This window comes from Sorex araneus, chromosome 3 (assembly GCF_027595985.1).
Source record: "Sorex araneus isolate mSorAra2 chromosome 3, mSorAra2.pri, whole genome shotgun sequence".
In the NCBI taxonomy this organism is placed as follows: Eukaryota; Metazoa; Chordata; class Mammalia; order Eulipotyphla; family Soricidae; genus Sorex; species Sorex araneus.
In genome coordinates this window covers 216235948-216262946 of record NC_073304.1, presented here as the reverse complement: position 1 = coordinate 216262946, position 26999 = coordinate 216235948, and the positions used below count along the sequence as shown (strand labels likewise).

General features: G+C 59.9%; 2 protein-coding genes across 8 annotated transcripts in view; one reads left to right on the top strand and one right to left on the bottom strand.

Annotated features, from left to right (window-relative positions):
• SRCIN1 (SRC kinase signaling inhibitor 1) overlaps window positions 1–19916 on the top strand; it is a 67027-nt gene extending 47111 nt beyond the window's left edge. For all 3 annotated transcript variants that reach the window (XM_055132799.1, XM_055132800.1, XM_055132801.1), the window contains 8 exons: window positions 3729–3859; window positions 3973–4120; window positions 4326–4572; window positions 5156–5390; window positions 6859–7013; window positions 7140–7292; window positions 11772–11915; window positions 16832–19916. In XM_055132799.1, the coding sequence (XP_054988774.1) occupies window positions 3729–3859; window positions 3973–4120; window positions 4326–4572; window positions 5156–5390; window positions 6859–7013; window positions 7140–7292; window positions 11772–11915; window positions 16832–16966 (1348 nt within the window). In that variant the 3' untranslated portion in view covers window positions 16967–19916. The remainder of the gene's footprint in view (window positions 1–3728; window positions 3860–3972; window positions 4121–4325; window positions 4573–5155; window positions 5391–6858; window positions 7014–7139; window positions 7293–11771; window positions 11916–16831) is intronic.
• Window positions 19917–23542: 3626 nt separating this feature from the next.
• ARHGAP23 (Rho GTPase activating protein 23) overlaps window positions 23543–26999 on the bottom strand; it is a 76103-nt gene continuing 72646 nt past the window's right edge. For all 5 annotated transcript variants that reach the window (XM_055130494.1, XM_055130493.1, XM_055130495.1 and 2 more), the window contains one exon: window positions 23543–25642. In XM_055130494.1, coding sequence (XP_054986469.1) covers window positions 24656–25642 — 987 coding nt within the window. In that variant the 3' untranslated portion in view covers window positions 23543–24655. The remainder of the gene's footprint in view (window positions 25643–26999) is intronic.

Genomic DNA, 26999 nt, shown 5'->3' with positions numbered 1-26999 from the left:
GGCCATACCTGGTGGGGTTTGGGGAGATCGAAGATGCTGCCTGCTCAGGGTTGGATCGGGGTCATCTACAAGCAAGGCGTGTGCCTTTATTTTTCTTTCTTTTTTTTTTTGTTATTATTCTTTAGATTTGAGGCCACATTCCGTGGTGCTCGGGGTTTACTCTTGGTTCTGTGCTTGGGGATCACTCCTCACAATAGTTAGGGGAGGGCTGGCGCGATAGCACAGCGGGTAGGGCATTTGCCTTGCACGCGGCCAACCCGGGTTCTAATCCCAGCATCCCATATGGTCCCCTGAGCACCGCCAGGGGTAATTCCTGAGTGAAGAGCCAGGAGTAACCCCTGTGCATCGCTGGGTGTGACCCAAAAACCAAAAAAAAAAAAAAAAACACACAATAGTTAGGGGACCATATATGGGGCGCCAGGGATCAAACCCAAGTGGGCCACCTGCAAGGCAAGCATCCTATCTGCTGTACTATCACTCCAGTTCCCAGCTCTGTGTTTTTCAATTTTTGTCTTACTTTGGGGACCTCCCGAGCAGTGCTCAGTGGCTAGGGGCCATTCCTAGTGATATCTGGCTGACCTAATAACCAGAGCACCCAGTGCTGGTTTCTGGGGATGTTGCTCAGGTACAGGGTGCTGGAGCCTCCAGGGCTACACTGGGCACTGCTTGGAGTAGGTTTTGCTTTGTGTTTGCAGTGCTGAGAATCAAACCCAGGTCCTCATACATGCCCGGCAAATGCTCGTCCTCTGTGCTCTGCTCCCGGCCCCATGTGCTTGGTTTCTCAATGCCAAACCCCTTGTATTAATGTTGGGAGCATGCGATGCCCTCGTTTGAAAGTAACAGGTGTCTCTTTCTTGCTCCTGAGTGTCGGGTGGGTGGAATCCAGCAGCCCAGGCTGATGAAAGACTTGCCATGCTGAATTTGAGGATGTGCCTCCCCGGATCACCCAGAGGGCCATTGCCCTTCAGCCAACCGGGAAGGGGGAAAGGACATGGAAGAGCTTCTGTGGGAGCGTTTCACAGGAGCAGAGCCTGTCCTTTAACACATATGTCTTTGGCTTTGTCCTAATGGCATGGTCCCTTGGAAGTGCAAAGGAGGCTGGGAAATGTAGTCTGGTGTGTGAGTACTTGTGTGTGTGTGTGTGTGTGTGTGTGTGTGTGTGTGTGTGTGTGTGTGTGTGTGTGTGTGTGTGTGTGTGTGTGTGTGTGTGTGTGTGTGCGCGCGTGCGCGAGCCAGGGGTGATCAAGGTTCCCACTCGGGAGCTTTGTGGTGAGGATTAAATAAGGAATGAACGTGAAGTGAAGGCCTGACCCGGGTAGGCGCCGAGCATGAGCTGGTTCTTCAGCCAGAAGCGCTGAGTCACAGGACTTTGTCCTCAGCTCCACATGGTCCCTCTTTTCATCTGCCAGTTGGATGGAGATGTATGAGGCAGGCGGAGATGGTTGATGACACAGAGCTCTGGGTGAAAGCCAGTCTGTTGGCTGCTAGCACTGAGACTCAGAACTTGTTCCCACCTGGATCGTGGGGCTGAAATGCACCAGATGGGCTTTGTCGGGAATGTGGGTGAGCGGAGCCGGTGACTCGGCTACAGAACTGGGGTGACCTACCTGGGCAGCAGCCCTGCCTGTCATTCATGCTGCAGCTATTTCTCAGACTTCTCTGCTTCAGACAGAGATGAATCTGGAAGGTATGGATGGTCTCTGTGGCTGGTGGCCCTGGGGGTACCCAGTCAGCTCACAGGAGCGGTAGGGGCTCTGGGGACAGGCAAGCAGACCTCCACTCCTGAGTGTTGGGGGGGGAGAGGCTCCCCTTGAGAGAGTCAGAGAGATGAGGAACAGTCGTGTATGTGCATGTTTGTGCAGATAAATGGAGTCTCCTTGGCTGTGGAAGTGGCATTGTGATTGTCCCGAGTGAGAAACACAGACCTCAGAAGCTCTGGAGGATGCTAAACGGAAGCACAGGGAGACTAAAACAAGAGCATCTGGGGCCAGAGAGATAGTACAGTTTACGGTGCTTGCCTTACCCAGTTCGATCTCTGTTAGCATATATGGTCCCTTGAGCACAGCCAGGAGTAAACACTCAGTACTGTCAGGTGTGGCCCCCAAACCAAAATAAATTTTAAAAATCATCCCTCTTGTCTCTTGCTTTCTCATCTTCATGAACCCTTGACGGGTGTCCAGTCCTTTGGGGGAGGGACTTGACCGGTGTCCAGTCCTTTGGCAACGTTCTAGGGACCATATGTGGTGTCCAGGTTTGAACCAGGGCAGGCCGCATGCAAGGCAAGGCGCCTTAGCCTCTGGTCAATTTATCTAGTTTGTTGTTGACGTTTTTGGGTCACGCCTAGCTGTGCTCAGAACTCACTCCTGGCTCTGTGCTCAGGGATCACTCCCGATGCCTTAACCCCTGTATTCTCTCTCCAGCTGCCCTGGTTTGGATTTTGAGCCACCCCCGATGATGCCCAGGAGCTCACTGTTGGGGGAACATGCTGCCTGGGGTTTCTTGTGTGCAAAACATGTGCACCAGCCCATTGAGTGCTCTCTCTCTCTCTCTGGCCCCTGCAGTGGCCCGTGTAATCCTCACAGTGACCGCAGGAGGGTGGGACTCTGGGAAATGATCTGGGAAATAAGAGGTTGAGTCCCAGAAAGAGTAGATCTCCCTTTTGGGACAGCAGAGCTGGGACTGGGATTTGCAGCTGTCCTGAGCCTTGCTGCTGTGCAGCTCCTTGCCCTCATGTCCTCCCTGGCTGCAGGGAAGACTTAAGATTTTGGCCTGAGAATGCAGAAGCCATCCCAGGTCCCACACAGGTACTGGTGACTTCTTGTGATGTGCATTTTAGAAAGGTGGGCTTTTAAATGCTCAACATGCTCAACTTAAACTAGTTGAACATTTCAAGCGCTCTTTTTTTTTTTTCTTTCCCTTTTTGGTTGAGGTGGTGGGGTCACACCCAGCAGTGCTCAGGGCTTACTCCTGGCTCTGAGCTCAGGGTTCACTCCTGGAAGAGCTCAGGGGACCATATGTGGTGCTGGGGATGGAACCTTGGTCGTCTGCATGCAAGCAAGTGCTCTGTCTGCTGTATTATCACTCCGGGGGAGGTGAGCTCTGGGATCTGGCAGGATCTGTATTATGTACTTTTGTTGTCAAGGAAAGAGACTGAGCATCATTGGAAGGGTGTGGCCGTGCCACCTGGCAAGAGAAGAGATGCCCCGCCTGGCCTTCCATTCTCCTCCAGTTCTCTGTTGCTCCCCTGGTGGAATGCCAGTCTGATGGCGCGGGTTACAGGGAGGGAGCTTCCTGCTGAAGCACCGATCTTTGTGGGGGCCTTCACAGGGTCCAGAGCCCTTTTGAATCTGCCCCACAGTTCCTGTGCTTCTGCTCTCACTTGGACATGTGGCCGAGTAAGAGGTTTTTCATTCTTCTATTTTTTTTTGTCTTTTTTTGTTTTTGTTTTGGCTCACACCTGGTGGTGCTCAGGGCTTACTCCTGACTCTGTGCTCAAGGCTCACTCCTGGCGGTGTTTAGGGAACCATATGGTGTGTTGAACTCGGGCTGACCACGTCCACATGGTTGGCCACGAGCAAGGCAAGCGCAGTGCCCACTGTAATCTCTCTCTCTCTGGTTGCGGGCTTTTCATTCTGCTCTGACTGCGGGTCTGATTTCTTTCCAGCTGCCCAATGGCAGGGGGCTGGGCTGGGGCCAGAGGGGCTGAGTGGGTCTCTCTGTGGCTGCAGTGACCTGGAGAAGTCGGTGGAAAAGATCCAGCGGGACGTGTCCCACAACCACCGGCTGGTGCCCGGGCCCGAGCTGGAGGAGAAGGCGCTGGTGCTGAAGCAGCTCGGCGAGACGCTGACCGAGCTCAAGGGTGAGCCTAGCGCCGGGCTGAGGGCGCTCCCGGTTGCCCCCAAACCCCCACTCACGGCCTCGGGGGCCCGAGTGCTGCCCCCTGTCCAGTGCTGTCCTCTCTGTGTGCCGCAGCTCACTTCCCGGGCCTGCAGAGCAAGATGCGGGTGGTGCTGCGTGTGGAGGTGGAGGCTGTGAAGTTCCTGAAGGAGGAGCCACAGCGCCTGGACGGGCTGCTCAAGCGCTGCCGCGGGGTCACGGACACGCTGGCCCAGATCCGCAGGTCCTTCCCTCCCCGCACCGGGCTGCAGCCGGGCCTCACGCCTGGCCCTGATTCCCCGGCCCCGGCCCTCCACCCTGACCCAGGCCCCTTTAGCTGCGGTTCTCATGCCTCCCCTGGGTGTCGCTGTCCCCCCCCCCGCCAGATCCCTCGGGGTCCCCCCCAAGCCCCGCCGGCCTCACAGCTGTCCTAACCCTCCCCCACACAGGCAAGTGGATGAGGGAGTGTGGCCGCCCCCCAACAACCTCCTGAGTCAGTCCCCCAAGAAGGTGGCGGCCGAGACCGACTTCGGCAAGAGCTTGGACTTTGAGATGCCTCCGCCCAGCCCCCCAGTGCACCTCCATGAACTGAGCGGGCCGACCGAGGGACCCCCGGTTCTCCCCAAGGGAAGCAACCCCAGCAAAGGCCTCGATGCTCCTGGCAAGAGAAGCGTGGACAAGGCAGTGTCTGTGGAGGTGCTGATTGCGGGGGGGGGGGGGGGGACCCACACTCCCGCTGCCACCAACACCCAAGGCACCTGGCCCTTTAGTGTGGGGGCGGGGTGGTCTTTATCCCCAGGAAGTCTGGGAACTTATTAAAGGTGACAAAGGGTCTGTTAGATGACAAAGCCAATTCTTTTTTCTCCTTTTGGGTGCTGGGATCAGAGCCCAGAGCCTCACTCAGTCAGATAGACAAGTTCTCTGGGCTCCATTGCAGCCCAGGATAAGCATATTCTAAAGCTGTGCCGGCGGCTGCTGGGACAGAACAGACCATCTCAGGCTTGAGCTGAGCATGTGCAGAGGCCTGGCACGCCAGCTCTGCATGCGGGAGCCCCAGGCTCCGTCCCCAGCACCACACGGTCCCCAATCTAAGAATCTAAGAATCTAAGAATCCAAGAATGTCCAGAGCCAGGCACAGGTGGACCTGGGATGCAGTAGATAGCGGAGGTGGCCTTCTAGAGTTCCGGGGACACTCAGGGAGATACCGGAGGGAGGCCAGAACCCAACCGAAGGGGGCAGCCTTGGCCTGAGCCCCCCTCCCCCCGTCCCTCCCCTGCAGGCTGCTGAGCGCGACTGGGAGGAGAAGCGAGCGGCCCTGAGCCAGTACAGCGCCAAGGACATCAACCGCTTGCTGGAGGAGACGCAGGCCGAGCTGCTGAAGGCCATCCCTGACCTGGACTGTGCTAGCAAGGCCCACCCGGGAGTGGCCCCCACCCCGGACCACAAGCCCCCCAAGGTCGCCCATGGCCAGAAAGCAGCGCCCCGAACTGAGCCCAGCGGGAGGAGGGGCTCAGGTAGGAGATGGTGGAGGGGAGCCCGACCCCACTCTCAGGAAGAGGGCGCTGGGGAGGGTCGGCCTGTGCCCAGGGCACTGGGACCTCTCCCAGGAGGATGGGCTACAGCTGCTCCCCCGCTTCTCCCCTGCCCACCGCTGTGGCCGGCAGGCCTGCATGGTGGGGCCGGGTGGGGTAGGGGGCAAGCACTGCTTCCCAGGCAGGGGTCTGGGTGATGGAGTGGAGCGTGACATGTGTTTCCATTTCTCAGGCACTTGCCCTGTGACACCAATGTCACGTACTTCCCAGGGATCCGTCCCTTTAGTTTCATACCGGCCCTAGGAGGTAGATGCGGTCATTATTCCCATTTTACAGATGGGGACACTAAGGCTAAGGCTTAATGTCTTAAATATACATTTGCTTCATGTGTAAACCCAAACTAGAATAAGAGTAGTGTGGCAGTAGGTGCGGGGGGTGGGAGGCCCTCAGGGTCTCTGCAGAGCAGGGTCTTCCTAGAGGAAGAACTTTCTAGTGGAGTCTTGGGGCTGAGCAGGTGTTTCCCAGGCTTGCAGGGAGGGCGTGATCCAGTGTCTAGGGAGTTGGTGGGGGCAGGCCGCCTGTGGGGTACTGCCAAGCAGGACCCCAGGGTAATGTGTCCAGCTGAGCCAAGGCCGGAAGATGGGTGGGAGTGGCAGGCGTAGGGCCGGGGGCTGTGGTGTGTCTGGGGTGATGGGGAGCCATGTGGGGGGGTCAGAGATCGAGGAGTCTCAGCTGACCTTCCTGCAGGTGGCTTTGGAAAGTTGGGCAGGGAGAGGGTGGTGGGCAGGGTCATCCGGGAACAAGGGGGAGAAGCAGAAAGGAGGACCCCGCAGTGTGGGGAGGGCGCTTGCCTTGCACATGGCCAACCCAGGTTTGATCCCTCTTTGGTCCCCTGAGCTCCACCAGGAGTGACCCCTGAGCACCGAGCCAGGAGTCAGCCCCGAGAACAGCCGGGAGTGGCCCCCAAACCAAAAAAGTAAAACAGGATGCAGTAGAAGGTCTGTGCCAGGGGCTGGAGCGATAGCACAGCGGGTAGGGCATTTGCCTTGCACGCGGCCGACCCGGGTTCGATTCCCAGCATCCCATAGGGTCCCCTGAGCACCGCCAGGAGTAATTCCTGAGTGCATGAGCCAGGAGTGACCCCTGAGCATTGCCAGGTGTGACCCAAAAAAGAAAAAAAAAAAGGTCTGTGCCAGGCAGGGCGAGGGGACAGGTAGCCAGGACATTAGAGAAGAAACAGAGAAGCTTGGGGGTTCCACACTGGGGGGTTGTTGAATTGTGGATTCCACGAGCTCCTGCATCTCTCACTCGCTCCCGGCAGCCGAGGGAGCCTGTGGCTGAGGTGCCCAGAGAAGGCCCTTCCCCGGAGCCATGTCCCTTCCCAGAAGAGGAGCGGGGGTTTCTCCCCAGGCCCAGGTGCCCACTGACTCCGCCCCTCGGCTGCCCGCAGACGAGCTCACAGTACCCCGATACCGCACGGAGAAGCCCTCCAAGTCCCCCCCGCCGCCCCCGCCCCGCCGGAGCTTTCCCTCCTCCCACGGACTGACGACCACGCGCACCGGCGAGGTGGTGGTCACCAGCAAGAAGGACTCGACGTTCATCAAGGTAGCGCCCCCGCCCAGGGACACTGACGGCCGGCCGGGGACTTGGGAAGTGGCAGATGAGTCGAGGGGAGGTGGGTGGCCGAGCAGGGGAGCGGGCGCTGGCGGTGACGGGCCCGGTGCCTTGCAGAAGGCCGAATCGGAGGAGCTGGAGGTGCAGAAGCCGCAGGTGAAGCTGCGTCGAGCCGTGTCGGAGGTTGCCCGCCCCGCCTCCACGCCACCCATCATGGCCTCGGCCATCAAGGACGAGGATGACGAGGACCGCATCATCGCTGAGCTGGAGGTGGGCAACTGGGGTGCCCCCTGCTCCCTCTCCCCTCCAGGCTGGGGCAGGTGGCCAGGAGGGTGGACTGTAGGGTTCCCGGCCAGTTCCTGCTTGCCCCCTGTAAAATAGCGGGGAGGGCTCCCACACCTCTGCCTGCAGAGACTTGAATTGGGAGTTTCTTGTTGCTTTAGTTTTGGGGGGCCACACCGGGCATGCTCAGAGCCGAAACCTGGAGGCCCCCTGCATGCAAAGTCCATGGAGCATCTCTCCTTCCCTGCTTGAGGTGTTTTTTTTTTTTCCTTCTGGCTTTTGGGGCACACTTAGTGGTGCTCAGGGCTTTACTCCTGGCTCTGCGCTCAGGGATCACTCCTGGCAGGGCTCAAGGAACCAAATGGAGTGCTGGAGGTTGAATCCAAGTTGGCTGCGTGCAAGGCAAGAGCCCGACCCAGTGTACTGTCACTCTGCATCCTTGTTTGACTTTTATCTTTTGGCCACACCCGGTGGTGCTCAGAGCATATTCCTGGCTCTGTGCTCAGGGATGACTCCTAGTGGTACTATATGGGATGCCGGGGATCAAGCCCAGGTCAGCCATGTGCAAGGCAAGTGCCTTACCTGCTGTACTATCACTCTGGCCCCTTGTTTGAGATTTTTATTGGTGTCACAGAGGCTGGCCCGGGAGAACGTTTCCTGGATGTTCTAAGCAGGGTGCTCAAACACTCCCTTACCCAGGTGCCTCGGGCTCCCCGCTGAGTACGAGGCCCTTCAACAGGAGACAGAGCAGAGGGCAGAGTGGCCGGTGGTGCGGTGAGGGCCGAGGCGGGCTGGAGTCTCGTGGCCGCCCACGCCATGCCTCCCCGTGGGTGCCTCCGCCCTAGGCAGGCACCCCATGGCTGGTCCTCCCTGTGCCCCCTCCTCCAAGCCTTCCCCCGCCTTCTGCTCCCCAGGTGTTTGAGAGAAGCTCAGTGTCCTCCCTCCCCCCCACGCCCCGTCGCCAGCAGATCCCCACTTTGCTGTCCCCCCAGGACCCAGGGCCCCCTGGGGGCTCAGCCCCGGGCCCTGCATGGAAGGTAACGGGCTGCCCCCCTCTCACGGCTCTCTCTCTCTGCCTATGCCCCCCAGCTTCCCCTCTCACCTGTCACGCTGGCCTGCTCAGACCTGCCACGGCTGCATCCACCAGCAGCAGCCTCTAACCCGTCCTTCCTCCCGCAGCCCCGGGCTCCGTGCTCTCAACCAGACTTGCTTCCTCTCGGGAGAACCAGACACTTGGTTCTCACCCTTGGCCAGAGTTCAGGTTGGGCTGAAGCCCGGGTTTTGACTATTTGGGAGCACGGGGGTCCACTCCCATCTATTTCAGGAGCTCTTCAGGCTCTGTGCTCCGGACTGGCCCCCTGGTAATGCTCGTGTCTGATGGTGACCGCTTACAGTCCCGGCAAGCACCTGACCCCTGTGCCCTCGCTGGGCTGTTTTGTTTTTCTTTGGGGACCACATCTGGCGCAGCTCGGACCAATCCCAGTGCTGTGCTTGCATTTCCCTGGCACGAGTGGGCGCTCGGCCCTGGGTCCCGGCTTGATTGGCATTTGGGTCTCACGCCCTCGTTGACTTTAGGGCCAGCTCAGACTCTGACTGGGCCTCATCCCCACCCCCCTCCCCGTCCTCTGCTCTGCTGCCAGTGCCAGGTGGGGTCTTACGGTGACGGGGATCCGGGGTGAGGTGGGGACACCTGCCAGACTGCTCTCTGCTCTCCTGCCCTGCGGCCACCTCTCGCCACCCTGGGGCCTCCACAGGGACACTCCCCGTGCGCTCCCTTCCGCCCTGCTCTCTGCTGCACTTCTCTCTCCTCTGCCTTGGGGATGGGGGGAGGTGGGCTGCCTCTGCCACCCCAGGAACTGTGTGTGGGGAGGAGGTCTGAGTGGGGGTCCCTCTGCCCCCTCGGCTGGGACAGCAGCCTCTAGTGCCCCCCGCCCCCGGGCCTCCTGCTGCCGCCCCCTGATCTCTGGCCTGGCGTGATTGTGGTGGTGCCTTGTCTCCCCTGCCAGGGAGAGCAGACGGGCACCAGGCAGATGGATGGTGCCATCTGCTGGGCAGAGGCTAGGCCCAGAGTGTCCTGAAGAGCCGCCTGGGGGTAGGGTCGCGGGGTCTCCACTGGGGCCCGTGGCACCCAGCCCTTGCCCCTTTCTGGCCCCGGGAGTCCCGTGGGCAAAGCCCCTCTACTGGCCACTTGGGCCTGGCTGACCCTCTGCATCCTGAGGCGCCGTCGGGCAGCGGAACCAGGCAGGCTGGGGGTGCCCCGTCTGCTCCCACAGCCTGCACCCCCACCTCCAGGTAAGCAGGTGGTAGGGCTGGCGGGTCACCTCGGGAGGGGGCTTGGGGTCCCTGCTGCTGCCCGTGAATCTCCCCACAGCCTTTTATAGTCGCAGGAGCACTTGGGGTCAGAGTCCTGGGTTCAGTCCTCGCTCAGCCACACTGGCTGTGGGTCAGTGACCTGGGGTGACTCCAGGGTCCCTGTCACCCTCAGTGTCTGTAAGATGAGGCGCCTCCCCATTCTGTGGGTCCTGGGGAGGATGAGGATGTCCAGGGTAGACGCTGGCTGGAGAAGGACACTCAGACCTAGACCCGGGGTCACTCACGTTGAGGGGTGGGAGGCGGAGGCCCTCTGCCCGGTCCCCCTCCAAGGCCAGAGAGCCCGGAAGGTTCTTAGAGCAGAGGGTCTGACTTTGCTTGGGAAGTGACCCCTCATGCCCTGCCAGGCGTGGGAGCCCTGGCCTGAGGTGGGGCTACGACCCCCCGGCCGGGTCCCACAGTCCAGGCCTCAGCAAGTTTGCAGCTGTGGGGCCCTCCCTGGGCCCCCTTCCCAGCCCGTGCCCACACGGTGGGCGGGGCTGTGGTCCCACGCACAGATGGGCAGCCTGGGAGTGCGTGCCCAAGACACCTGCTCCCTGAGCTGGCCGTGGGCGCCGTGCTGGGAGGAGCGGGCATCTCTGCCCAGGGTGGGAGGCGGGGGCGGGGGGTGGCTGGGAGAACCCTGAGTTCTAGTCCCAGCTCTGCTCCCGCCGGGCAGGTCAGCTTGTCTGTCCAGACTCTCCTCACTGCCCGACCGCCCCCAGGGAGTCTCGGGGTGAGCACAGCAGTTTCAGCAGGGGGGGGTCCCACTCTCATCTGTCTTCTCCTCCCCCAGGCTGCCCCTGGCACCGGGGCCTTCTGCGTCCCCCGGATCGTCCTGACGGAATGCGCCCCCAACTCTGCCTCCCCAGCAGAGGCCAGGCCCGAGGAAGCCCGTCCCGGGACACCCCCCACCCCGAGGCCCCGGAACCTGGCTGGCAGCGGGAGGGCCGGGGATGCCCCTCCAGGGCCCCTGGGCGCAGTGACCAAGGCCGTGTGGCCTGGGGACAACTGGATGCCCGAGGAGAAAGGGGTGGCGGTGAAGAGACCCCAACCTAGAGGCTGCCTCCCACAGGAGAGAGGACCCCCGGCCTCATGTCCTCAGGAGCCCTCCACGGCTGCCACCCCGCGGGGGGAGACCCCCAGGACGCCCCCCCAGCCCGGCCGGGGGAAGCAGCAGGACGGGCCTGCCCAGGGCCAAGGCTGCACAGTGAGGGGCCCGGCCGCCCCGCGGATGGACAGCCTGGAGGAGACGCTCCTGGAGCTCGAGGCCACCCTGAGCCAGATGGGCCTGGCGCCCGCCGCGGGCTCCCCTGGCAGCCCCCCATCCCCGACCCCCGGCCCGCAGGTGGCTGCTTCTCTCCTGCGCCTGCTCCTGCCTCCTGTGAATCTCAGTCTCTGCCTTCAGCGCTGCAGGGAGCGGGGGTGCCACGGGAGCCCCGGCAGGGACGCCCCTGCTCCCCGCAGCCTTTGCTCCGCTCCTGCCCTCCGCCCCGCCAGCCCGGCCCGGGCGGCCTTTGCAGGCAGAGCCTGTGGGAGGCTGGGAAGCTGGCCTCCCCGGGGCTCAGGCCTCCCCTCTGCTCTGTACCTGTCGCCCCACGAATAAAGTTCTCTCCCTCTCCCGGTCCCGCGCCCCTCGCCTCTCCGGGCTGACTCTGTCGCTGTCTTTCCTCTGCTGCGTCTCTGTCCCCACAGCCCTTCCGGACTGACCTGGGAGCTGGGGTGGTTCCGGGGCCAGCCTCGCCCGCCCTCCTCCTCCCATTCTGCCACTCTCTCTCTAGTGGCTGCCGTGCGACCCCCCCCCCCCAGGCTACAGTGACTGCTTGGGGCCCAGGGTGCTGCCCCGGGCCTTCCCTGGGGCTCAGTGGCTCCAGGGCTCTCCCAGGACTGCACAGAGACGCCCTCAGGGGCCCTGTGAGTCCGTGGGGAGCCCTGTCCTGTGCCTTCTTCTGCGGCATCAGAGCGGGGGCTCGGGTCCTGGACCAGGCTGTGGGCCAGACTCAGCTCCTCGAGCCTCAAGCCCCGCTCCCCGCCAGGAGGCCCCATTCCTGGAGACCCTCCCCTGAGGCCAGGCCTCTCGGGGCGCCTCCAACCCCGATCCCTCTTCCTGTCCTGCAGAGCGGCGGTGGCAGCGTGCCTCCCATGAAGGTGGTGACTCCAGGGGCCTCGCGGCTGAAGGCGGCACAGGGCCCGGCGGGCAGTCCCGACAAAGGCAAACACAGCAAGCAGCGGGCGGCCGAGTACATGCGGATCCAGCAGCAGGTGAGGCCCCGCGCAGCCCCCCACCCCTGCCCGGGGCTCCTGGCCACCCCCATCTTTTAGTAGGAGGGGATTGGAGGGGCTACCCAGTGTTCTCAGGAGTGACCCTGGCAGGTCTTGGGGGGACTGTGTGGGGTGCCAGGAAAGCGCCCCGCCCGCTGTGCCATCTCTCCTGGCTTGTACCATCTTTCTCCTGCCTCAGGGAGGCCCCTTACGGGCCCAGAGGGGCCTCTCCCCAGCTGTGCCAGGGGGGAGGGGGGTGCAGGCAGCCAGTGGCCACCCGGGATCCCTGAAAGCCCTGTCCTGGGTGTGGGAGGCCCCCGTGGGCCCCGACTCTGCTTCCCTGACCCCCTCAGACCACCCAGGACTCCCGGGCAGTGGGAGAAGTTCTGGGGCGTCCTCCAGGCTGGGCTGCTGAGTGGGCCCCGGGGGTCAGGGAGGCCGGGCGCGGCGCCCTCTCCAGGTCTTGCTGGGACTCGGGGGTGGTGTGTGGAGCTCCCTCCCGGGGGTGCGGAGGTGCGGAGGCTGCATTTCTGCACAGCTCCTGTGTGCCGTGGCGGACGGTGGGGCCAGGGAAGCGGCTGTCTGTGAGCCGAAGAAGGTTCCAGGCGCAGATGGGAGGTCTGGGACCTCCGGTACAGAAGGGGGCACTGCTCGGAGGAGCCGGGCTGCTGGGGGCCCCAGCTCATGACTTTGGGGGGAGAGAGGGCCGCCCCCTGCCCCGCCCATGCTCAGCCTTGTGTATGAGACCCACGCACACGCTTGACACCCTCGCCTCATGGGCACCCTGCTGGCCTGTCCCCTCCCAAGGACCCCCCAGACACGGCCCCATCGTGGGGGATATGCCCCCCAGCTCTCTCCTTGCAGCCCGAGAAGCGCCTCAAGCGGTGGGGTGTCCTTGTTGGGCTTGTGGCACCCTCACACCCACTTGACAGGTGGGACGCTGAGGCCACGGTCCTGAGGTCCTGTGGGGCCTCAGGGCTTCCCTCCAGACTGTCCCACCAGCCCCTCCTCGGGCTCCAGCACCGTCAGCGGACGCCTCCCCTTCTCTCACCTGCCCCCCACCACCCCGAGCGCCCACCCCCAGGCCTCGCCCTGCTGAGTGGGCCCTGCTCCCCGTCCTCCTCTGCCTACCTCTTCTCTCTCGCTGCTCCTCCCCTCACACCACAGCCTCTGGTGCCACGCGCGCCATCTGTGCCTGCCTCATCCCAGCTGCTTCCACTCAGGAAATGTCACCCGCCCCGGGGCCCACCCTCGCAGGAGCCTCCCCTCCCCTCTTCTTTACTCGCCCTTCTCCCCTCTCCCCTCCCCTCCGCTCTCTCTCGGCCTGCCTCAGCCCTGCAACCTTCACCGCAACCACGTCAGCTCCTGTCCATCCCCCTCTTGCTCCCCTTCTCACATGCTCCCTCTCTCCTCCCCGTCCCCCGCTCTGTGTTTTTGGTCATACTCACCAGTGCTCAGGGCTTGCTTCTGTAGCTCCATAGCTCTGTGCTCAGTGATCACTCCTGGCAGGGCTGGGGAGGCCATCTGGGGTGCCGGGGACCAAAGCGAGCACCCTACCCGCTGCGCAATGGCTCTGGCCTTCTCACTCTCTTTCCTCTCCCTGTCTGTTTTTGACTTTGAGGCCACACCTGGCAGTGCTCAGGACTTACTCCTGGCTCTGTGCTCAGGGGCTGCTCCCGATGGTTTCAGGGGATCGCATTTGTCTCTCCTCTCTGTCTCTGTATCTCTCATTCTCTCACTCTTTCTTTCTTTTTGGTGCGGGCACACCTGGCAGTGCTCGGGGGTTACTCCTGGCCCTGCACTCAGGAATCACTTCTGGTGGTGCTTGGGGGATGCCACGGATCAAACCGGGGCCGCCCGAGTGCAAGGCAAGCGCCCTCCCTGCTGTACTATCACTGTGGCCCCTCTCTCACTCTTGTTTTTCTTACTTTCTCTTATCTTTCGTTCTCTCTCTTCCTTTAACAAGGCATCTTCACCTTCTTGGTAATTAATTTAGAAGTGAGTAGGAAAGAAGTACCTTAACCGCTCTCTCCTGACATCCTTCAGACTTCTCCCTGGGCGTCCTGCCCCCTCCCCATTCCCTCTCCATTCCTCTCCACTTCCCTCTCCCTCATCCCCTCCCCTGTCTCTGTCCTCTTATTCCCAAACCCACAGGGCCCCTCAGCTCTGGTTAGAGGGTGCCCGGTGCCCTGCTGAGAGCTGCTCGTTGGCGCCACAAGTGCCAGTGCCAGTGCCCCACCCGCTCAGTGTGTGAGCTCGGCCAAGGCTCCTCCGAGGGTGGAGCCTGTGAAGGACAGAGCACTGTCCTCTGGGAGGGGCTTACTGGGGTTGCAGGGACCTGCCCCTCCGGTACCTGAGTGACGGGAGGGGCAGAAGTGCCACCGGGAAATTCTGGATGGGAGCCAAAGTTCTTTTTTTTTTTTTGCTTTTTGGGTCACACCTGGTGATGCACAGGGGTTACTCCTGCCTCTGCACTCAGGAATCACTCCTGGCGGTGCTCAGGGGACCATATGGGATGCTGGGAATCAAACCCAGGTCGACCGCATACAAGACAAATGCCCTACCCACTGTGCTATCATTCCAGCCCCAGTAATTTTTTTTTTTTTTTTGCTCTTTTTGGGTCACACCTGTCGATGCACAGGGGTTACTCCTGGCTCTGCACTCAGGAATCACTCCTGGCGGTGCTCAGGGGACCATATGGGATGCTGGGAATCGAACCCGCATCGACCACGTGCAAGGCAAACGCCCTACCCGCTGTGCTATTGCTCCAGCCCCCAGAGCCAAAGTTCTGAGCCAGGGGTGCAGGGGTGCGACGTGCTGGCTGCCGCAGAGCAGAGGAGGTGAGAGGAAGCCTAGGGCCGGGGCCAGAGTGAGAACAGCAGGGAAAGTGCGCGCTGACTCCAAGCCCTTTGCTCAGCCGGTCCCCTGAGCCCTCACCAGAAGAGCCCTGAGTGAAGACTCGGAGTCAGCCCTGGCACCAGAGACGCAGCACAGGGGCGGGGCCTTGCCTTGCACTAGGCTGACCGGGGTTTGATCCTGGCACCACATTTGGCCCCACAGCAGGGTCAGGAGTAAGTCCTGAGCACTCCTGGGTGTGGCCCAAAACACCAAAAAGTAGATCAGCTCTGAGTATTGCTGGGTATGGCCCCTCAGAAGACCCGAGACCCACACTGGGAGTCAGATTCTCAGGGGGAGAGTCTTGGGGGAGGGCTTGGTGCAGGTGTCAGGGCCAGGCCACCCTCCCTACGCAAGAACTTAGAAGTCACTGAGGGACACAGGCACTGTAGCATGCTGTCGACCTGAGGGGACACAGGGCACTGTGGGACGCTGTCCCGGCCTGAGGGGACAGTGAGCACTGTAGGATGCTGTCCCGGCCTGAGGGGACAGTGGGCACTGTGGGACGCTGTCCTGGCCTGAGGAGACACAAGGCACTGTGGGACGCTGTCCCGGCCTGAGGGGACACAGGGCACTGTGGGACGCTGTCCCGGCCTGAGGGGACACAGGGCACTGTGGGACGCTGTCCCGGCCTGAGGGGACACAGGGCACTGTGGGACGCTGTCCCGGCCTGAGGGGACACAGGGCACTGTGGGACGCTGTCCCGGCCTGAGGGGACACAGGGCACTGTGGGACGCTGTCCCGGCTGAGGGGACACAGGGCACTGTGGGATGCTGTCCTAGGCAGAGGTGACACAGGGTGACGCTGGGCTTCCCAGCCTCAGAGACATGGGTTTTGGATGTCTTTGTGGTGAGGCTTCTGGAAGGGCCGCTGCCTGAAAGAAACTTTCAGCACAGATGCTCACAGAGCACTCCAGGAATCTTTGCTGGGGCTCCGGGAGGGGGCGCCCCTCCTGGCTGGGAGAGTCTGGGGGCCAGTCGGGGCCGTGCACACTGGCAGCTTCTGCGTGTGTTGTGTGCGTTGCTACGGCCCTGAACCCGGGCGTCCTGGGCCAGGCTCATCCTTTGCCGCTGACCTGCATCTCCAGGCTTCTGCTGGTTAGGAAAGGAATTCAGCTTCGTGCCCGGTGCTGGGGGCCCTGAGCAGGGCCAGTCCGGCACAGGGTGGCACTGGGCAGAGGATGGGGCGATGAAGGGAGGGGGTCTCTGGGGCTCGCCTTGATTTCTCCTAAGGGGGACACACAGGCTGCGGGTACAGTATGGGGAGCAAGGTGGAGAAGTCAGGGCTCCCCCTTGACCCCGACTGGGTTTTGTGGGATCCAGGTTGGAGGGAGGGGGTGGGAGCCCCCCCAGCACCCATCCATGAGTCTCCAGGCCATGTCCCTCCTTCAGCGAAGCCAAGGGGTGCCTGGCTCCCACGTTAGGGAGCCTGTGTCCCCCGAGCACCTTCTGCTTACAGGAGGTGGCAGCCACCCCTAGCCTGCAGCCAGGACATGGCCACTGGGGTGATGTGGGGCGGGGGGCTCCTGCTCACCCCTGCACAGCTCTTGGGTGGCCACTGAGGGCAGGGTGTGGCCCCCAGCTTCCCTGGGCTGGGGAATCCTTAGGGAAGTGCCCCCAGCAGGACACAACAGCGTGGAGAGGAGGCCTGGCTGGGCTCCCCAGCACCCCACGGCAGCTAACTTTTCCCTTCTTCTTTCCCCCCACTCTCCTCCCCTGCCTCTCCCCCATCACCCCGTCTGCCCACCCTGGGCTGGTCCTCCTGTGCGTGCGCCTCTGGCCTCTTCCGCCTTCTCACTCCCCGCCCAGTGACCGCGGGCCTCGCACCCAGGTCCCAGCTCCTTTGCCCCACCCCCATGCCCCCCCCTTTCTGCCCTTGCTCCGGCCCCCTCCCTCCCCTGTCTCTGGGGCCACTCTCTCTGGTGACCCCTCGGGTTGCTTCCCTTTTTAACACTTCCAGGGGGGCCAGCACGAAGGCTCTCCCTCTCTCTCTCTGACCCCTGACCCCTGTTTTTGTTCCAGGCCACTAAACCATCTAAAGAAATGAGCGGGTCGAATGAGACCTCGAGCCCAGTCTCAGAAAAGCCCTCGGCTTCCAGAACCTCCATTCCCGTATTGACTTCCTTTGGGGCGAGGAATTCTTCCATCTCCTTCTAGAAGGGCCCTCACACTCCCACCCCAGCCTGTCCCCCCCTCCCCCCTGCCATCTCTTTCCCTGCACTTTGTCCCCTCATCTCCCCACACCCCACCCCATTCTCCAGGACCCTCCTTAGGGTGGGCCACAGGCATGGCCCCCCTCTATAACCATCCCCTGGGGGTGTTTTTGGTTTTTTTTTTTAAAGCATTCACTTTCAATTATCTTTTTTTTTTTTAATAAAAAAAGTAAAAGACAAAACATTCAAACTAAAAGCCAAAACACACCACCTTCCCTTGACTTCCTGTTCCGGAAGGGCCCTCTTCCTGTCCTTTCCCCGCCTTTCTCTCCCCCACTCTTCCTCCATGTCCATCCCCAAGTCCCCGCCCTCCTTCCCACCCGCCTTCCCTGGACTTCCCAAGAGCTCTTCAAACAACTGAGCCACGGAGCCTTGGAGCGCAGAGACGCCCTCTCCCCTTCCTCGGAAACCTTCCCGCAGGACGCCCCGGACAATGGACTGGCTGCAAAATGGGGTGCATTGCTGGGACACTGGCCCTGGAGGTGCCCCAGCCCTCCCGCCTAGAGCCTGGATGTGAGGGAACTCTGGGCTCCCTGCCTGAGGGGCCCCGGCTGGGCTGGGCCTGGAGGTTCCTGAAAATTTGGGCCTGGGGGAAGGGTGTGAGCTTCCTGGGGCTCCCTGAGGGGAGGAACTGCGTGGGGTGGTGGGCAAGGAAAAGAGGCCCTAGGGACTGTTGGGGGAGGCTGAGCCGTAGCCCTGACTTGGGAGAGGGCAGGCCCCAGGGGTGTTCTGTATGTTTAGTTCCCTAATTTAGCACTTACACGGACTTTACCTTATTTAATGAGGGCGGGGCCTAGAGAATTAGATTTTGAGGCCTGGCCGGTGGGAAGGGTCTGGCAGAGAGGGAAATGGGACAGAAGGAAAGGGGCTAGGGTGGGGGGCAGCCAGGACAGCTCCAGCCTTACAGCCGGGGGGATCTGGCCTCTCACCCTCCTGCCTCAGATCTTCCAGGGAAGGGGTGCTTTTAAGTGGGGAGCTGGTGATCCCCCAAGGCCCTGGGCTGTGAGGCTTCCCACTGGGCCCCGAGGGGGAGGAGAGGCTGATTTCAGACCCAGCCCTGCAGCATCCGCCCCAGAGGACAGTGAAGCCTACTGGGCGGGAGGAGAGAGGTCTGGAGGAGATGGGGAGGGGGTGTTCCCCAGCAGCAGGGTTGCTGGTTGCAGCACAAAGTGGGGGAAGCACAGTGGAGTCCTGGGAGTCAGTTTCCCCCAGTAAGCACAGAAAGATGGATGGGGGAACCGCCTCCATCCGGGGCCTACCGGAAGTGGTGTTTGGGGAGGGCCAGGGGGAGCTGTCGACGCTGGGGAGGGGGAACCGGGTTGGGTTTCTTCATTTCTTTCTTTTTTTTTTTTTTTGGTTGGTTCATCCTTGTTTCCTAGCTTTGGATCATTTTTGTACAAAGGCAAGCAGGCCTTTTTGAAAAAGAACAAAAGGGGAAAAAAAGCCCCTCCTGAAAAAAAAAATCCTGGAAAACAACAAAAAAAAAGGACCTCATAAATGATGCAATTAGTTTTAATTGCAGGCAACTCTTTACATTTAAGTGAAGTGTCTTAACATTTTATATTGTTTTAAAAATATATTTACATATTATATATATAATATACGTAATATAAATATATATAAATATTTAAAAAAGAAAAAAAAAAGGACGCACGGCTCCCTCCTGGCCGCTGTTAGGGCGGGGAGGGGCAGGAGGGCGGGCACACGGGCCTGGCTTGGGTGGGGCGGTGACGCGCTTTGACCTGATTGGCTGTACAGAGACCCCACCCACCCTGGCTTGGGCGGGGAAGGGGGAGTGGTGTCCCGTCCCCCTCCGCCCCTTTACTCTTTGCTTGCTACTTTTCGCTTGCCCCCAGCCCTGTGATCTGAATGTGTGCCCCCCACTGTCACTGTCCTGAGTTGACTGTCCCTTTGTGGGGGAGAGGTGGGGGGGGAAGTTTCCACCCACGAGGGGCGGGTGGAGGGAGCCACGTGCCCGGCCCGCCCCGCCGCCCCGCCCCCCACGTGGAGCCCCGTGGGATTCGCATCTTTCACTCTGGTTCCTGCACATTTTCTGGCTGAGAGGCTTTGCAAGGAGCGTGCCGCCTCCGTGTGTGCGTGCGTGTGTGTGTGTGTGTGTGTGTGTGTGTGTGTGTGTGTGCGCGCGCGCGTGTGACCACTCCCCCTCACTTGTGTGTGCAATCAGTGCGTGCAGCCTGCCTGGGACCGCGCGTCAGGTGTGCAGATGATAATATACGTAATATATTATCATGTGTGAATGGCTGTGCGTCGAGGCTGTGAGCGTGCACGTGTGTGTGCGCGCGCACGTGTGCGTGTGCGCGAGCCAACGTGTGTGCGTGTGCACCATCTCCCTGCCCCACTTGCTCCGGCTGCCCTCCCCAGCACCCCTCAGGTCCTCTCCAAGCCCACAGCACGTTGCCTCCCCAGCTGCATGCGCCTCGCTGCTCTGTCCATCAGTGTGTGCTTGACCAAGAGAAAACTAAGACATCTGGGGGGACCCCTGTACCTGGCCCCCCAGCCCCCACCCACTGTGCTGTGTTACTCGCATGGGGGGTTACTCTCCCACCCCTGCCACAATACGCTGTTTCCCCGGGAGCCTCAGGCCCGAGACTCGGACAGGGGCTCCCACTGGGGCCCCGCGGGCCTGACCCCGCACCTCACCCTGTCACCCCCGTAGGGCCCGTGTTGGTGTAGCAGTGGCAGCTTCTGTGGATATTCTGTGACCTCTGTCGGTGTAACTTGACAATTTCTAAATGGAAAAGGGTTGCTGTGTTTTCTGTCTCTTTTTTAATGTCCTTTTTCTTCTCCCCACTTCCCCGCTCTCTTTCCTTTTCGGTTTTTCTAGCCGAGTGTTTGGGGCTTCAATAAAACTGGTTTCTTTTTCCTCTCCTGGATCTCCTACCTGCTGTCTCGTTATTTCCACCCTGGGAAGGGCTGGACTGGGTGGGGTGAAAGCTAGGGAACCCCAAGCAGCGATTAGCCCCACGTATATCCCGGGCCCAGGAGGATGTGGGGGCGCTACTGCCCACCAGGGCCAGGAGGGAACCCTGGAGGGGAGCACGCCAAGTTGGGTTAACAGCTCTCAGCCCGCGCCTTCCCTCTGGCAGCGAGGGAACTGCCGGTGTTGCGTGCACCTCCAGGTGACTGAGAAAGAGACTTTTAGTTTACTTTTTTTTTTTTTTTTTACTTTTTGGGTCATACCCTATGATGCTCAGGAATTACTGGCTTTGTACTCAGGAATTACTCCTGGCAGTGCTTGGGGGACCATATGGGATGCTGGGAATCAAACCCAGGTGGGCCGCGTGCACGGCAAACACCCTACCCGCTGTATTATCGCTCCAGCCCCCTTTTAGTTTACTTTTTAAAAATTCTTTTTATATTTTTTAGTTTTGGGGCCATACGGGGCAGTGCTCAAGAGTTACTCCTAACTGCACTCTGGAATCAGTCCTCGTGGTGCTCAGGGGAATGATGAAGCTTGAACCCAGGTTAGCTATATGCAAGGCAAGTGCCTTATCTGCCGTACTAATTGCTCCCCCCATCAACTTCCTTCTCTTTGTTGTCCTTTAGATGACCAGGGCACACATGATCTGATCCTGATACACCCTTTCGGGATCAGAGCGATAGGACAGCGGGGAGGGTGCTTGCTTTGCAGGCAGCTGACCCAGATTTGATTCCCGGCACCCCATCTGGTCCTCCAAGCCCACCAGGAGTGGATCCTGGGCTAAGAGCCAGGACTAAGCCCTGAGTAATCCCAAATGTGGCCCATAAACAAACAAAAACAAAAGAAATAGCACTTTTGTCTGGTCCTAGGGATTCCCCAAGTTGAGCAGGGGAGATTGGACTCAGTGGCCTCCTGCTGGCCAGGCTGGCACTCTACCACTGAGCCACATGTCTGAGCACCTTGCCAAGCAGCCCTCTGGCCAAACCTCATGTGCTTTTTAAAAAAAAAAAATGGTGGTACTAGAGGTGGAAGCCAGAGCCTCTCATATACGAAGCCTGTGCTCTGCCACCAAGCCACAAACGTTCACTTTCTGGAAGCATTTGTTTGTGGACAGCTCGAGATCAAGTAAAAGGCTGTGGGCTGCACGCCAGGAACTGTGCCGGGCTGGCAGTCAGGTCATCCTGCCAGAGTCCACTCCCCACCGCTGCTCATGGGACGAGGTTCAGTGTCTAGCAGGGGAGCCCCCCTCCTCACTCTGAGAAAGCAAAGGCTTATACTCCCTGAGCAAAATCTAGAGCTGTGATGAAAAGTTCCACTAGGAAGCAGGACCAACTCTGGGAGCATGGCACATTTTAGTAGGGGTCCTTGGGGCTGGAGAGAGAGCACAGCGGGTAGGCATTTACCTTGCATGCGGCTGACCTGGGTTTGATTCCCAACATCCCGTATGGTCCCCCGAGCACTGCCAGGAGTGATTCCTGAGTGCATGAGCCAGGGGTAACCCCTGTGCATCGCCGGGTGTGACCCAAAAAGCAAAAAAAAAAAAAAGTGGGGGGTCCTTAAAAACTGACAAGTGGAAGGGGCCAGAGTGGCACTACTGCAGGTAAGGCACTTGACTTGCACGCAGCTGAACTGGATTCTATCCTCAGCACCCGACGTTCCCCGAACCCCACCAGGACTGATCCTTGAGTGCAAGGTCATGAGTTACTGCTAGCACCTCCAGTGCAGCCCCCAAACCAAAACACACACTCTAAGTAGGGCCAGAGAGATAGTATGGGAGCTGAGGCACCTTGCTCTCGGCCTACACAGGTCCAATCCCCAACACTGCATATGGTCCCCTGAGCAGAGGAGGTGATCAATCTCTGAGCAATGAGCCTCTAGACCCTGAGTACTTCTGAAGGTATCCCACGCCCCCAAATATAATAGACTGATTCAAATTTAACCGTCTTGTTTGTTTGTGGGGGGGGGGTGCTACAATTGGTGGTGTTAGGGTTTACTCCAGGCTCTCCACTCAGGGATCACTCTAGGTGGGGCTTGTTGAAATCATATTTATTTATTTTTTTGCTTTTTTTTGGGTCACACTCGGCGATGCACAGGGGTTACTCCTGGCTCATGCACTCAGGAATTGCTCCTGGTGGTGCTCAGGGGACCATATGGATGCTGGGAATTGAACCCGGGTTGGCCGCATGCAAGGCAAACGCCCTACCCGCTGTGCTATTGCTCCAGCCCCTGAAATCAAACCCGGGTCTCTGCATGCAAGGCAAACACCCTTCCAGCTGTACTGTCACTCCAACCTCTGATTCTAATTTAATCTTTTTGTCTGTGTCTTTTTGGGTCACACCCAGCAAAATGCTCAGGTGTTACTCTTGACTCTGCACTCAGGAATTACTCCTGACAGTGCTCAGAAACCATAGGGGATGTCAGAGATCGAACCTGGGTGGACCATATGTAAGGCAAACACCCTACCTGCTGTACAATTCCTCTGGCCCCTCTACTTTAATCTTTTTTTTTTTTTCTTTTTTGGGTCACACCCAGCAATGCACAGGGGTTTCTCTTGGCTCTGCACTCAGGAATTACTCCTGGCGGTGCTCAGGGGACCTTATGGGATGCTGGGATTCGAACCTCGGTCAGCTGCGTGCAAGGCAAACGCCCTACCAGCTATGCTATCGCTCCAGCCCCTGGCCCCTCTAATTTAATCTTACTAGAATACAAAACCTTTGTTTCATTGTCGCCCCATTCCCTCCCTGTTCTTTCATATGATTGTCATACAAACTTCATCTTTCCACATAAGCCTGTCAACAGTTTTGCAGTAATGCTTTATACAACTGCCCTTTTTTTTTTTTTTTTTTTTTTTGCTTTTTGGGTCACACCCGGCAATGCACAGGGGTTACTCCTGGCTCTGCACTCAGGAATTACTCCTGGCGGTGCTCAGGGGACCATATGGGATGCTGGGATTCAAACCCGGGTTGGCTGCGTGCAAGGCAAACGCCCTACCCACTGTGCTATCTCTCCGGCCCCACAGCTGCCCTTTAAAGACAAAAAAGATTTATCAAAAAAAAGTCTTTATAATGTCTTTCCTGATGCCTGGCATCACCCTACTGTTTCTTTCTTTGAGCTCAAACTACCATCCATCGCCCTTGCATTTTAGCTAGCCTGGTTATCTTTAGTAGTTCTTTTCCTTTTAAAATTAAATCATTTGGGCCCGGAGCAATAGTACAGCAGGTAGGGCTTTTGTCTTGCACACAGCTGAACCAGGTTCAATCCCTAGCATCCTACATGGTCCCCAGCACCGCCAGGAGCACAGAGCCAGGACTAAAACCTGAACACAGCAGGGTGTGGCCCCCAAACAAAACAAATAAATCAAGTCATCTATTTATTACTGTGCGGCTGCATCAGTGTTGCTGCAGTGCTAGGGAGTGAACCCAGGCCTCACGGGTCTTCTAGGAGGTTCTCTGTGCCCAAGTCCTTGCTCAGATGGGGAACCCCACAAAGCCGCCAGGAGGCTTAAGTTTGCCTCAACCTTCCCTTCACTCACCTCCCGTTCCACCCCACCCTCCAAAACAAGCAAGGCAGACTCCAGCCTCCAGGAAGGCCATTTATTTCCAAGATATATACTATACTTTAAGACACAACTTTTCAGAAGCGGGAAATCTTAGTTGTCGCCTAGAGAGGTGTGTCAAAGCACACAGTAGAAGGGGACATGCGGCTCCAACACTGTTACAACACTTCTTTTAAATGAGCAAAACAGCTTTAAAAATCCTTATAAATTCTTTATAATATGTTACACATTGAGACAATATTTACAAGAGGGAGGGGAGGGAGAAATCTACAGCAAGTCTTTGCATAAAACGAGGTGTACTGAGAAAGGGGGACCGTGGGGGGCAGCGGGGTTCACAACCCCATGGGGCTTCCCTGGAATGAGTGAGGGTGTGTATGTGTGTGTGTGTGGGGAGGCTTGTGATCTATTTACAACATGGGGGGGGGGTGCGGAGGGGACTGGGTCCCGCCCATCCTAAAGGAACCAGCTCAGACCCGGAGTCGGGCAACGAGTCGGTGTGTGCTGTGTGCGTGAGTCAGACAGACAGACAGACGGGGGCATTTGACTGGGGCCATCCTAAGGAGGATAAACTGGGGGGCGGGATGTCTGTGCCCGAGTGTGCAGCAGACACCCCTGAAAGACAGAACAGGGCGGTCTAGTCAGGGGGATTCAGCCTTCCCCAAACTGGGGAATAACAGCTCCCCATAGTCAACGCGCTTGCCGTTTTTTTTTTTTTGTTGTTGTTGTTATTTATTTTTGCGGGGCGGGGGGCGGGTGTCTAGGGCTTAGAGGTTGGCAAAGGGTGGGTCTGGGGGGGTAACCCTGGTGACACTCGCTGTCACCACCTCCTTCTCGGGTCTGAAGAGCAGCAAGGGGGTGGGGCAGCCCTGTGCACACCTAAGGCAGTGCCCCCCCCACCGCGCCCCCAATCCCTACGTCCACCCCGGTAGGAGCAGGGGCTAGTGGGGGGTGGAAGGAAAAAGTGAAAGCCAGCGACACCCAGTCTCTCTGCCCGAGACTTGGGGGTACCCTCTCCACCGCCCCGCCCCGCCCTCTGCCCAGTCCCAGCTTCTCCTCTGCGGCCCCAATTCCGTGCACGGCCCAGAGATGATCCGGGGGGTCCCGGGCTCGGGAAGGGGGGCGCCCGGGGAGCCCCGTCACAGACACTGGTGGAGGCGGGCGGCGGCCGAGCGGCGCGGGGGCTGGCTGTGCGGGGCCCCGGGGTCGGCGGGCGTGGGCGGGGCGCGCGCCTTGGTGGACTCCAGGCTGCTGAGGCCCGAGTCCTTGTTGTCGCTGTGCGCGCGCGGCCCGGCGGGCTCCGGGGCGCCCCCGCCGCCCAGCTCCTTCCACTCGTTGAAGTTGAGGTCGGTGAGCGGGCTCTGCACCACCACCGTGTGGCGCCGCCAGCTGCTGCGGCGCCGCCGCGTCTCGGGGGACAGCGGGCGCCGCAGCCGCACGGCCAGCATGTCGTCGGCGGTGCCGCGCAGGCGCAGGCGCAGCGCCTCCAGGCGCGAGGGCCGCGCGCCCAGCGCCGCCGCGGCCGCGGCCGCCAGGGGGCGCAGCGACTCCTGGCTGCTGGACGACGCCGAGCCCGGGCCCTCGACGGCGCGCGGCCCGCCGCGGCCCGCGCCCGCGCCCGCGCCCTCGGCGTCCGGGCGGCCGCGCGCCAGGCGGCGCCGCGCCAGCGTGTCGCAGGGGATGAGGCGGTGCGAGCTGAAGGACGGCCGGCGGCCCAGGCGGCCCGCGGGCCCCGCGCCGCCGCCCTCCGTGTCCGTCTCCACGTGGCTCAGCTCGCTGCGCTCGTCGTCCGCCTCGTCGCCCGCGCCCGCCCGCCGGCCCCCGGCGCCCGAGCACACGCTGCGGTCCATGGTGGACAGCGTGGAGTAGCCCGACACGATGGAGCGCGTGTCCGCCGCCGCCGCCGCCGCGCGCGCCTCGGGGGCCGCCGCGCCCGGCAGTGGCGCCGCCGCCGGCTCCGCGCCGCCCGGGCCCGCCTTGTGCGCCTCCTGCTCCGAGTCGTCGTCCGTGCTGCTGCCCAGGCCCCGCGCCTCCCGCCGCTTCTTCCGCTTGCGGTTGACGGCCGAGATGAAGGAGATCGCCAGCATCTCCCGGGTGTACGGCTCCTTCTTGGGCGCCCACGAGCCCTGCGGGGACACGGCAGTAAGCCCGAGGCACCGCCCACGGCCGCGCCACACACGGCCACCCACACACACTCCCACTCACAGACACCCCTCAGACATTCTCACACACTCCCACTCAGACACACAGACACACACTCCCACTCACAGACACCCCTCAGACATTCTCACACACTCCCACTCAGACACACAGACACACACTCCCACTCACAGACACCCCTCAGACATTCTCACACACTCCCAGACACACCCAGACACACTCCCACTACAGGCACAGACACACACACATGCACTCTCACACACACTCCCACAGATACCGTATACACAGACACCTACACACACACTCCCACTCACAGAAACCCAGACACCCCTCAGACATTCACACACTCCCACTCGGACACCCATATACACACACCCACTCACACTCAGACACACAGAGACACTCATACACACACTCCCACACACTAACAGACACTCCCACTCACAGACACCCATACACACTCCCACTCAGACACACACAAATTACCATACACACTCACAGACATGAACTCCCACTCACAAACACAGACACACTCAGAGACACAGACATACACTCCCACTCACAGACACACACACTCACTCCCACTCACAGACACACACAGATAACCATACATACACATACTCAGACACGCACTGCCACCCACAGACACACATACACATACTCACAGACACAGAGACACAGACACATACAAACACTCAGACACTCCCACTCACATTCATACACACTCATACTCACATGGACTCAAATACACAGACTCACAAGGACACCCTCTTATGCATACACACATGCACATTCAAACACATACATCACTCTTACATATATATACATACACTCAACTTTTACACATTCACACTCATATACTCATGCTCATACATGCATACGCACTCATACATATACGTATACTCATAAACAACCACATTCACCAATACTCACACATATACACTCTTGCACTCATATATACACATAAACTATCACACATATACACACATTCACTCATACACACACTCATATTCACTCACACATCGTGCACTCATGCTCTCTAAGTACACATAGCACGCCCCACACCCACTCTCCACAGGCCCAAGAGCAGCCAAGCATCCCCATCAGCTTCAGTGAAAACTCCCCTATCCCTGTGCAGCTGCAGTGTCCACTCCAGACTTCCTCTGCGCCCGCCCCCAACCTTGGGACCACCTTGGAATCCCCTTAGCTTGCTCTAGATAGTGGACTAAGTTCACTTCCCCCAAGCTCCACCCTCAGCCAAAACCCCCTGACAGTCCCCAACAGCCCATCCATCCCGCCACCTTCTACTGCCTGAGAGCCCCT